Raw genomic sequence first — 12,884 nt, forward strand, 5'->3', positions numbered from 1 at the left:
GAGGATTAAATAATATTAAAAAAAAAAGAGAGAGAGAAGAATATAACATACAATTTTAGTGTTTATATTTTTGAAGTATTATATTCTGAAAACAAAACTTCATTTTTTTTTAAAAGATAAGTTCACCAAATTTATTTTTGGGTAAAGAAAAAAAGAAGAAAAATAAGTAATAATATAATCATGGTGGGATTCGAGCCCGAGTCGCCAGATTGGGAGTCTTACGCCGGTCCAGCAGACTATTAACGCGCTCAAATGCATTATAAGTTCTTTTTAATTATAACTGTAAGATAGACTTATCGCGGCTTTTCACGTACACGCCCATGCACGCTTAGACGTCAAACACAGTCTGACAACGTAAATCACTCGTTTGATTTTGGGTTTAGCTGTTCAAGTTGATCTAAATTTATTTGGAAAAGGATAAAGGGTGTCAACTGAACTGAAATTCAGAAATTCCATGGAATAAAACTCGACTATCCTTGGTTTCAGTACGAAACACACGTGCTCAACGGATGCAGAGAAGCCCATTTCCTTTGTTAAATTCCTTTGTTGAATCTGGCGTTAACAATAAAATGTTTCCATTGTGGCGAAAGGATTAAACGCCGCGATCTTTTTTCACGCTTGAGTGTCTCTGAATGGGGAATATTGAAGCGGAAAATCACGAATTACAGCACTTAGGCAGCATTTTATCCCACATAATGATACTTTTTGAAGAGGAAATTGCATACTGAATATAACTATAGTTTCAAAATTCAAAAATTCGCCGTATTTAAAAAGTCGAGGTAATTTTTTTGGAAAAATTTCACCAAAACTTTCCTCATCCTAACGTAGGCGGCGCTATACATATTTCATTCTCGCACGTGCACCGTATTCAGAGTTGGCTAGCGCATTAGCGTGTGTGTATGGCATTGCAAGGGGATGGGGGGCGGGGCTGGCTGCCTGTTTTGTATACATGTACAGTTTATAGCCCTTTTGTAAAAAACATTTCTCCACTTACGACTTTTAATAAATATATTTTGTTTGTCCCCCCCCCCTCCCCATCTCACACGACAAAAAAAAAAAATTCCCGCCTCCCTCTTGTTCATGTGTATACCGGGGCCCTTTTATTAATATCCTTATACGCGTCTCTTTTGTTCCATTAAAGTTGACTTTTATTCGGATTGCATTTTTTTCACTGACCTTAATTATCTATTGTTTTAGTTGTAGACCTATTCAACTTTTATTCGTGAGAAAAATTGAAATTGTGATGCTAAAATAAGATTGGGTAAACGGGTGATACACAGATCGGGCGGCGGCTATCGCGCTAACAATGCGTGCACTGAGAATGAAATATATATATAGCGCCGCCTACGATAGGATGAGGAAAGTTTTGGTGAAATTTTTCCAAAAAAATTTCCTCGACTTTTTAAATACGGCGAATTTTTGAATTTTGAAACTATAGATGTATTCAGTATGCAATTTCCTCTTCAAAAAGTATCATAATGTGGGTATAAAATGCTGCCTAAGTGCAGTAAATCGTGATTTTCCGCTTCAATATTCCCCATTCAGAGGCACTCAAGCGTGAAAAAAGATCGCGGCGTTTAATCCTTTTCCCTCAATGGAAACATTTTATTGTTAACGCCAGATCCAACAAAGGAATTTAACAAAAGAAATAGGCTTCTCTGCATCCGTTGAACACGTGTGTTTCGTACTGAAACCAAGGATTGTACGAATTTTATTTCATTGAAGTTCACAATTTTAGTTCAGTTGACACCCTTTACCCTTTTCCAATTAAATTTGGATCAATTAGAACAGCTACACCCAAAATCTAACGAATGTTTTACATCGTCAGACTGTGTTTTACGTCTAAGCGTGCATGGGCGTCAACGTTGAAAAGCCACGATAAGCCTATCTTACGGTTATGATAAAGCAGAACTGTAGCTTTGTTTAAGTGCGACAATGGTCTGCTGGACCGGCGTAGGACTCCCAATCTGGCGACTCAGGTTCGAGTCCCACCATAGTATTGTTGTTCAATTGTCTTCCCTTTTTTTTCTTTCCCAAAAATGAATTGACTGAGCTTACTTTTAAACAAATTGAAATTATATTACTTTTTTTCAAATTGAAATTATATTATTCTTTTTTTTTTTTACCTTCCCAACTTTTTATAGCCCTATGCCCAAACATAAATTTACTAAACTTATCTTTTAAATAAATTGAATTAAGTTTTGTTTTCAGGAATCCCAAACAAACTACCAAGAAAACAAACAAATCAATAACAAACAGGTATTTTTTTCACTTTTATTTATTGTGATGATTTAATATCTCTTTATTCAAAGAACTATGCACAGCATTTCAACAATCCTTAAAGTAACATTTACTTTTAAAATTCACCTACACAATATTTACACTGCAAGATAAGATTTATCGGACTTGAAGGGAATGTACAACATTTGCTTTTGCTGCAATTTTCAGAAATAAATGGATTTGGAGGATTAGTATGTTATAGCAAATATTGTTAAAATGACTTTTTTCGCATTTGGGCTTGTAGATGCTGGAAAAGCCAAGAAAACCAGACATGTATTTGCAGTCTGGTGACCCCACTTATAAGATAAAACGGAGCAATTAATAGACTTTGGGGAATTGTAAGGTCAGAGAATCAGTCTAGCAGACTTGTACCTCTTCACAGGTGTGTAATCAATTGCAAAGAAAATGCGGAATAACTAATTATGAAAAATTCGGAGCAATTTTTGAAAAATAGCCAGTTTTCTCCAATGCTGGTCGGCCGACCAGCGTTGGAAAAGTACAATTTTTCTTAAAAATGTCAGCACATCAGGAGCCACGATTTCACAGGATGCTTTAGACTGTCATTCCCCAACAATCCAGTAAGGTATTTCGCGATATTTTGATCATTTCGTTTTGTGATGTTTGCAAATCTTGTATCTTCCCTTTAAAGAAAGGCAGTAAACATTTAATGTTTTTACAGATGAAATAAAGAAATGAAGTCAGAATATCACACAATATTGGAAAAGAATGTTGCAACCTGACGCCACTTCAGCGGTTGTGTGCAAAGTCTATGGAGCGTCAAGAAATTTTTCTCTTAAGTATTTCCCAGTCCCAGATTCATGTCTTATCATCATTTTTGAAATGAATGACCTTATTGAGATGAAATGAAGAAAAAGCAGCATCAGGTTGCAACATTCTGTCCCAATATTGTACATGAAAAAAATATAGTATTGACAATGTGATAGATAGACGGAGAGGCTCCTGCTGCACTCTAAAAACAACTTAGTCAAAATATTGACTAGTTTTCCCAGTTATTGGAAATTGAATAGGAATTTAGTTAAACATGCAAAGTTCAATACTATGACTAGAAACGTAGTTGGGTTCGACTCCAATTTCAGTTATTTGCATAACTACTTTTCCAAAGTCAATAATACTGACTGGAAAAATCTAGTCAGATTGACTGATTTTCAGTTGCACCCAGCTGACCCTGAATGGCTAGTCAAATTTGACTGGTTTCTAGTCAAATCTGACTAATGCTTTTTTAGAGTGTGGCAGAAATTGTGTGCTTAGCAGCGCTATGAAATTGGGCTCAGTTCAAATCACTCATCTTCAATTTGTTTCATGCCTTCTGGACCTTACACCCTAATTACCTGACAAACGTGATCTGAAAACTTGTACATGTATATTTATATCAATATAAACCATTAATTAGTATAATTACATTACGTACAGATGACTACCCCCCTCCTTGAATAACCATTCCTGGCCCATTCTCATGCCGTTGGCTTGTCTCTAAACAGGCCCCAGAAACTCCAAGAAAACAAACTTGCAGAGTTGTCCTAAGCAACATTTATGACGAGAACCTTTATAATTATGATATGAACATTTCAATGCTACCTGACTTCAACTGTCTGACTGAGTCATCTGAGTATCGAGTCAGTCACTATTAGTCACGTACTGACTGACCGAGTCATTGAGTTACTGAATGAGCCACTGACTGACCGAGTCACTGAGAGAGTCACTGACCGAGTCACTTACTGAGTCACTGACCAAGTCACTGAGTAGATGACAGCCACTGAGTCGCTCAATGAGTCACTGAGTCATTCACTAACCGAGTCACTGACCAAATCACTGACGAGTCACTGACTGAGTCACTGACTGAATCTGACTGAATCATGGAGTCGCTGAATGAGTCACTGAGTTGTTGACTGAGTCACTGACCAAGTCACTGACTGAGTCACAGAGTCCAGCTTAACTAGGCAAGCCTACTTTGTTTATGCCATGAGAAACCAGCCTCTCTCCAGAACTGTTGTTTTTTTCTCCTGCATAACTATCTTGCCAAAGCTAAACAGAGAAATATTTCAAGGCAAATTTCCCATGCGTCAAGAATAATTAAATCACCCCTAATCAACAGTATCGTTCCATTATTTTATTTTTGGAAAATCCCTTTGCAAGCAAGGGTTTTTGGAATGTACAAATTTAAACAATCTCAAGACTAGGATAGGGACCACCTCAGGAAACTGGTACCCTGTTGTCCTTGGCCCACTTCTTCATGACACGGATGATGTATTCCACCTGTGGGTAACCGGTGTTGCGCAAGATTTGGAGGATGTCTCGCAGTGTTTCTCTGTAGAGGAAAAAAAATGACAAAAATCTAGTGGCTTGAACTTCACTGGGTTTTGTGCACATGAAAATGAAAGCTATTAACATGGATTTTGCGTCGGGGTGATGTAAATCAATGTTAGGTTTTGCCCTTCACCGATGTATAAACACTGTATACTCAGTGTGTTACCTCCCGAGTGAAAGTTGGAAAAATAATCACTTGGGTGGGATTCGAACCCACGACTCGACCATCGAGCTTACGGGGTTGGTTGGCTGGCCAGGCAACCAATTCTGTAAGCTCGGTGGTCCAGTGGTAAGATGTCTGCACTAGAAAGCAGGAGGTCATAGGTTCGAGTCCCAACCGAGTGATTTATTCCAACTTTCACTCGGGAGGTAACAAACTGAGTAAGCAGTGTTTTTACGTCAGTGAAGGGCAAAACCTAATAGTGAAACTGAAAGCTGTTTATAGAATATGGGGACAATGGAAAAATCCATAGAGATCAATGAAGTTGAACTAGAGGGCTAAGAAGTTGAAAAGTATTCATGAAAATTTGTAATAAAAAGCCGTATCCTCTCTGAGTGATCCCCGCTTGATATTTGCCAGGTCTGCATCGTGACTTTGGGCGTGATCCCTGGCTGCATGGCATATGCGGGTTGAGGGCTTCTGACTAGCGCCCCTTTGACAGAGACATTGACAATTAGGGAACCGCCAACATTGGGCTGGATAGCTCAGTTGGTAGAGCACCGGAGTGATATACTAATTGAGATGTAATTGGTCAGTACGCACTGTTTGATCGATGTATGTGGTCACCTGACCAAAGGTTGAGATCTGATTGGTCAGTGTGCACTGCTGATTGACAGAGATGACACCCACCTTGGTTCATGACCAGCTATGATCTGCTGGAATACGCCCAGTCGCACGCCCCTCGCTTGCCTTCCCAGTATTCAGGATTGGGGTCCAATCTTTCCAGGACATCGAAAGCCTTGGTCGCATAGTAGAACTGGCCATCTACCGATAGAAAAGATGAGATTTGAGGATCGAGAGACCGTGACAATTATATGTTGAGGTCGAGCAAAAAACATCAGAAGTTCGAACGAAAAGCCTGTAGTTTTCGATCATATCGCCACCGTGTTGACAAAGTGATGAATTTGTCCCAAATCAATTTTTTTTAAGCAGTTGGGATTTTTGGCTATTCTAATATTTTATGATGCCCTCTACATGCTTACTAAAGTTTGCGACACAAAAGTGCATCCTTCATAATTCAAGCTAATGACACAAAGTAGTAAATGTGCAACGAATCATTTTTTTTCTTTTTGACGGGGATTTGTATTCTCGTTGATTTTACACGTGAAAACAATGTTGCAATCAGACGCCACTTTTGTCTTCACACATCATCTCAATAAAGATCAGTCATTGCAAAAATTTTTCACAAACACGAATCTGCAGAAACATTTCCAATTTTGTTCAGAAATACTTGGAAAGTTTTCTTGACTCGCCATAGACTTTGTACACAACGGCTGAAGTGGCGTCTGGATATGTGCATTCTTTTTTACAAGTGTGTTATATTTAGATTGACATTTCCTCTACGATTTGGGTTTTGACGGAGTGACAAATGTGTTTTGTGAAATCGGCTGCAGGTTGAGATTGAGTGACTGGATACTAATTTGGGGCTAATGCCAAAATCTTGACCAAACATACAAAATTAGGGGATGATGTTTTACCTTGAAGCCGTCGTTGGCAATGAGCTACAGCAGGCTGAACGATTCGCCAGACGTCTCCATCTTAAGGTACAACTCCCAGGCTAGTCTGGCCTTAGGATTCACGATGTCTGAACAACGAAAACACACAAAGAAAGGTTATAAATACATAGGATACTGCTGTAAGAAAACACATCGGGTCTACAAAAGATGGTTCGGTTCAGTGGATGCTCGTTTCAGCAATTTTTGGCCAGCAATGCTCAGTGTAACTGTGTACAATATTTGGGAGCCAAGAGGGATGTTCAATGTAGCAAATTTCTGTCGTACAATCTGCTTGAAATGTGATAGAACAAATCCAACATGGCAAATGTACGACTAAGATGTGAAGTTTACACGTTTAAACAAAAAAACTTTTAACTCCGTTTACAAATTTCTCAAAACATGTAAACAAAACCAGAATTAAGAAAAGGGACCTCCGTTCACGCGATCTTCCTTGGAGATATCCACACATAGTACAAATAACTAACGTTGTTTTCAAACCTACTTAATTTACAAAACCTTAGAAGCACCGTAGTACTTGATTACATTTGGGGAACACGTAGAACATTTTTACTTTATCAACGACTGCCCGCTATTTACTATGTCAACCATTGTTGATTTATCATGTCAATCACGCTGGTCTGCAGATCAGACATAATGGGTAGGCAAAAGCCACTGTCAATGGCTAAACGTTTAAAACAGTTCTGAAAATATTTGCTTAACGTTTACAAAATGAAACGCAAAGTCACATCCTTAATATACGATCAGGGCGATGATTGCATGCTGGTTATGTCATTGTTAGAGACCCTTCAGTCTACCTCACACATGGGCAACATGTGCATCTCCCTAATGCCACTCTGGATTTTCCAGCAGTACATGAAATGCATGCACGCAACATGTCGTGATTTTAGTTGGACATTTGGTTGTGCAGTCACAATTGTGAGTGGTCAATACATCATGAGTTGAGGCTTAACAGGTGGATTCATTCCCATAATTAGCAACTTGGAAGTTGGAAAAGGAAACGTCATTCACAATTGACGGTAATACTCACAGCATCTTGCCAACCAGAGACACGTGTAGTCATTCTTGATCTTCTCACTCTGAATGAGCACAAAAATCTGGAAAAACAAGAGAAACGAAACCCACTCCAATTAAATCATGGTAAAACCAAGTGTCCCACCAAAACAGTGGACTAGGAGTCACAGAAAGATCCCCATCCGGGTTTTAGACTTGTTTTTTTATGCCTATTCACCCTGAACAAGGCTAAAAGCCACTCCAGATATACAGGGCTACAAGTCGGAGCAAAGCAGCTAAATCAACCACACCATCTCTGCCCTCATAGGCACCCACTTATAAGCCATCAGTGTGGGGGTTTGGTCAGTATCAAATGAGGGGAATAATGCTCATTGTGATTTTTGGCAAGGTATGCACCCCTCTAGTCAGAAAATATGTGACAGCATTGCAGCGGTGGCAGCTTTTTGGGTGCTATCACTTGTTTTCTTTTTTTTAAATGGCAGCCAAAACATGCTTGTTACAACATACAATTGATCCGGTTCAAGCATATTGACGGCAATTTTGAAAACAAAAATCAAAAGTGATAACACTGCCACCACTCACACTGCAAAGCTATCACACATTCTCCAACTCTAGATGTGCCTTTCAAAAAATCGCTATGAGCATTGCTCTTTTCAATCGTCTGGTACCGGTGGCCCAATTTTTGGACCAAAGCTGATAGCCTATTACTCCTGGGTGAGGAGAAGCAATGAGTGACAAAGTGCCTTGCCCAAGGGCACACGCACCATGACCCCAGGCTGGACTTGAACCCACAACCTCCAGCTTTACCCGCAGACCACGAATCCAACGCCCTTAACCACGAGGCCACAGCACTCCACACTCCTCTTGAATCAGGACAGATCATAGGTTGGAGGGAAATAAGCACCAGGCAAGGAATTCCAAAGAGATGCAGCACATGGGAAAATAAGCTATTGCAATATCCTTTTGTTCTACATCTAGGTATACGGCAACAGCATATGGATGAGAACAGACAGAAAGTCGAGCTTCTCTCTCAAACAGGGCCGACCATCAGCAGAAATTGATACAAAATTCCACTTTTCTTAGAAATGACAGCACACCAGGTGCCGTGATTTCACAGGATGCTTGAGACTATTACTCCCTAACAGTCAGGTATTTCATAATAACTTGGTAGTTTTGGTTTTTGATGTTTGCAAATGAAAGGCACCATGACTAGTTCAGGCACCATGACGAGTCACTGCGCCATGACTGGCCAACTATTGAGGGTGCAACAACAAAAATTGGGTCCGGGAGTCCAACCTACCTCCTCTGCTTCCTTGTAGTTGCCTGCTGTGGCTTTGGCCTGCGCATAGTTGTAGTTGAATATATCGTCGTTGTAGAAGTAACTCTAGAAACGTAAACACACAAAAATGTCATCTTGGTTTTTCTGATAATTTTCCCACCTGCACTACTTTTTTTCCCCCAAAAAGGACAAATACAGCTAAACCATGCCACAGAAACAACTATGAGCAAGTTGGGGCAAGACTAGTGGTCGATTCCTGACGTAATTTGATGCCTGAGCACTAATATCAACATGCAAACGCCTCTAGTCAGACGATGGTCACAATTGTTCACCAAATAAAGAGAATGGTCAAGAATAATTCCAAAAAAAATTGGTCCTGAATAATAGAGGGTGATTGGCAATAAATATTTTCAGGTTTTTGGAGTAAAGTTCAAAAACGAATAGTGTCTAACATTAAATGCATTAGATAAAATGACCTGAGAGCAAATATGCAGTCCTATGCCCCCTGTCTGTCTGGCCTCAACTCCATTTTCAAAGCTGTTGATGAAATAAAATGAATCAATAAACATTCACTGCAACAAATACAGCGGTGCTGTTGAAACCCCTCGGCCTGAGTTGATATAAGGTGCAAAATTACATGTAGTAGAATAGTTAATACTGGTCAATGAATGACCTAGACCTTGACCAATGATGTTGACCTTTGACCTTTTGACCCCCAAATCAATCCAAACTTGATTTTCCTGAAGGGCAACCCCTGAAGTTACAAACCCAAATCATATTTCTAACTCAAATTATCATCGGGAAACAGTTTACCTTCAACTCACCACTGATATACTCACCCAAAAATAAGAAAATAATTTTCTGACATTCTTCTAGTTGGCTAATGTAGACATAAATGATATTTATTAATTAGAATTTGTTAACTTTAAATAACTTTTTTAGTGTTAACCTGGAATTTTCCAAGATTTACGCAAGTGCGCTGTGTTAGGGAACACTGATCAGCTGATTTTTGGCCCAATTTCCGGACGCCACCGTTTTAAAATTTTGCTCAAAATTGTATGACAGTGAAATTGTTTACAGAAGTTAAATGGCAAACACTACTGAAAAAGTACCAGTAATAACTGAATGAATTCGAAGTTTATCAACAAAGAAGTTTGGCAACCGTGCATGAGGAAAGTCAGGAGAAACGTCGCAGTGCGCCACGTTAGGGAACACCACTATATGTGTGCATTGATACTGGGTTCTTAATTGGGGTAGGTGCGGTGAACTAAAAACAATAGGCCCTGGCCCTGCTGACTATATGACTATACAATCATGGAGCTATAAAAAGAGGTCTTACCCAACAATGTATGCAAAGCATTCAAATATACTCTGGAAAGACACCCATACCTCAGACGTCACTGACCAACAAAGACTAGGAAATGTCCTTTGACATGTTTTCTCAGTAGGCATGCCATGGTAGCAACTTTTCCCTGCTAAATCCGACATTTTGGACATATTATCCCTTTAAATGGTGGCATAGGTCACTGTAGGGAAATATTAGTGATGTCCAGATATATGGGAATCTTTCCAGTACGCCGAAAGGAAGTTGAATTTTGAGAAATAAATAGTCCAGACTTACCTGACGTACAGGCCTATATAGCCTACCGCTGCATTATCTGCTGCATAATCTTGATCGATAACCAAACAACAGGTGGCGCTCTTTACAATTAACGGTGTCAGGTACAATCTCATTCAAGTGATGTTGAGCGGTACGCGTTGCCATGGTGATACGTCATCAGTGTGCTCTGCATCCTGTATGTGCTCCACAGTTGACATCCTTGGTAGAACCTTCAAACTCTGTCAACTTCACGAAACAAAGGAAAACAAGTTATTTTAACATCTTAACCTTCTAATTCATAAGGTTTCGTTCAAATATTGTTTTCATCTGCTATTATTGGAAGGGGCATTGTTTGAAGAATTTGGTTGACAATAATTACTGTGAAATTTGAGAAGCAATTTCCCAAAAAAATGACAAATTTACAAAAGATAAAAATGGGGCCTGTAGGGCCTGACCATACTTCCTGAACTTAGTTTAAAACTCTTACACTTACAGTTCTGGAAGAATGACTATACAATCATGGAGCTATAAAAAGAAAGTCTAACAATGTATGCAATTAAAGCATTATTCATAAATACCTCAGACAGTTTAGCTATTCCTATTGGTCGAGAGCCCGTCACGCGGCCGGTATTAAACGGATGATAAAGACATGGCTAGCTGGTCTTAAACACTTTTCCAGTGTCACAATAAAATGTGGACTCCTAAAAATCCAGTGCCTCTTACCGTTTCATTGGTTGAACGTTCACAATCCTCACGTAGGCATGCGCAACACTACAAGCGAGTCAGAATTTTATAGTTCTAAATTCAAAACGCAACGCCCCAGGTGCGTTCTGCGTGACATCGCGCAGAACATGTTACGCGCGCGTCAATCTCCATAAAAGGGTTGTTTACATCTTACTCGCCAGCTGAACACTCCATTATTTTGCTAGAGGGATGTTTCAAAAAGCATGAAGTGAACTTGTTGAACAAAATCGGGATTTTTTGAACGAATTATTTGAATTTTTTTACGGATAAGGTATTTATGAATGGGAATAAATATGTGCTCGGTCGGTATTTATCACTCGTTTAATACCGCTTAGAGTCTGGGTGTTGATAATTACCCTCGCCTCCGGCTCGGGTAATTATCAGCACCCAGACTCTAAGCGGTATTAAACGAGTGATAAAAACCTCCGGAGCACACATTTATTCCCTTAATAACCCCCTAGGCCCTTTTTGCTCAGAACCATCCTCAATCCTCCAAAATTTTGCAACTCCACCTAAATTTTTCAAAATTGTCAGACAGTCCTGCCTCAAAATGCATTCATCGTCTATCCTCCAAAATCCTCCTCATCCCAAAATTTTGCACTCGTGTTTAAATGAAGGATAACCAACGCCAAATCCTTCAAAATCATCAGACAGTCCTGCCACAAAATGCATTCACCCTCATGGAGGAACTTCCTCCAAAATCCTCATGTGCTTCAATCACCATTCATCCTCAATCCTCCAGAATCCTCATTTGATTCAATCACCATTCATCCTCAATCCTCTAGAATCCTCATTTGATTCAATCACCATTCATCCTCAATCCTCCAGAATCCTTCTATGCTTCAATCACCATTCATCCTCTATCCTCCAGAATCCTCATTTGATTCAATCACCATTCATCCTCAGTCCTCTAGAATCCTCCAAAACCGCCAGGAGGATTTTGGAGGAGTGAGGTGGGTTAGGGTTAAAAAATACTCCGGAAAGATTCCATACCTGGAGTTCTGGACATTTAGTGAAATGTCCTTGGTGTTTTTTCAGACAGTAGGATGCTGGCAGAGGCAGTAAGCATGTAGGATGGAACGCCTTATTATCGCGGTACTTATCACGTTTCTTGTTTGGACAAGAGATTGCCCGCTAACCTTCCCGAATTGTCCTGTCTCTTAGGTTGTATAACTCTTCCTTTTCAAATACCTGTGAAAATAGACATGATCGGAATGTGCGAATGGAGGTGGATATTATCACGGTATGTGGGAATTGTGGTTTTTATAACTCAACTTTTTTTCAATACATGTAGTTAATGTTTTACCAAAACATCCCCTGAATAAAGTCTGATCTTTTCCCTGTAACGTTCAAGTTGATTAAACTTTGACAGCCTATATCCCTGCAGGATGATTTCTTAAAACCCTGCCCTTCCCCGAAAGGAGAAGAAAAATTACTGTGACAATTCTAGTGATTGGCGATTGGGGGCGCCATTCAGTTTACACGGTGTGCCGTTTTATTTTTTTACGCGCTGTCCTTATTTTGATCCCGTAAAAGTTTTTACGATTTCGCGGTGGAAATATCGTCCTACGACTTCATTTTGTGTTTGCAGCTGTAGAAGGGGAACCAGACAATGGAACTTCCATGGACAGAGCACCATTAATGGTTTATGTTAAAATATAGACGGTACCTTTTAGTTTTAACAGACACGGTGAGGGAAAATTTGCAGGTTTTGGAAAATGTGAATATTTATTAAAAATCGTTAAAAGTCCCGAAAAACACAACATTTTTTAATCGTCCTTTTTTAAATACGACTCGGCAGTAAGTCCTTATGGCCTGGAGGACCTGGATAAAAATCGCCACTTAAAGGAGTTTAGTCAACACAAAATGAGAAATTGGCCATGCCGCGATAAAGGGATGCCGCGATAA

At 39.6% G+C, this 12,884-nt stretch overlaps 1 protein-coding gene across 1 annotated transcript; it reads right to left on the bottom strand.

The window, feature by feature from the left end:
• Window positions 1-4,309: 4,309 nt before the first annotated feature.
• On the bottom strand, window positions 4,310-12,098 carry LOC119739060 (intraflagellar transport protein 56-like). The gene is made up of 8 exons (XM_038213897.1): window positions 11,970-12,098; window positions 10,254-10,478; window positions 9,109-9,169; window positions 8,654-8,737; window positions 7,370-7,436; window positions 6,304-6,410; window positions 5,456-5,590; window positions 4,310-4,606 (listed from the first exon to the last, which is right to left on the bottom strand). Exons 2-6 carry the CDS (start codon window positions 10,364-10,366, stop codon window positions 6,328-6,330), a joined length of 408 nt encoding a protein of 135 aa, XP_038069825.1. The 5' UTR covers window positions 10,367-10,478; window positions 11,970-12,098; the 3' UTR covers window positions 4,310-4,606; window positions 5,456-5,590; window positions 6,304-6,327.
• Between the last annotated feature and the right edge of the window lie 786 nt (window positions 12,099-12,884).

This window comes from Patiria miniata, unplaced genomic scaffold (assembly GCF_015706575.1).
Source record: "Patiria miniata isolate m_02_andy unplaced genomic scaffold, ASM1570657v1 HiC_scaffold_10, whole genome shotgun sequence".
In the NCBI taxonomy this organism is placed as follows: Eukaryota; Metazoa; Echinodermata; class Asteroidea; order Valvatida; family Asterinidae; genus Patiria; species Patiria miniata.

Bases quoted from the DNA above. Each gene is read 5' to 3' on its own strand.
- LOC119739060 (XM_038213897.1), bottom strand. From the start codon at position 10,366: ATGAGATTGTACCTGACACCGTTAATTGTAAAGAGCGCCACCTGTTGT. The intron at 9,170-10,253 runs GTAAGTCTGGAC...TTTCATCAACAG, and splicing joins TATATAGGCCTGTACGTCAG to CTTTGAAAATGGAGTTGAGG. The intron at 7,437-8,653 runs GTAGGTTGGACT...TTGTTTTTCCAG, and splicing joins ACTACAAGGAAGCAGAGGAG to ATTTTTGTGCTCATTCAGAG.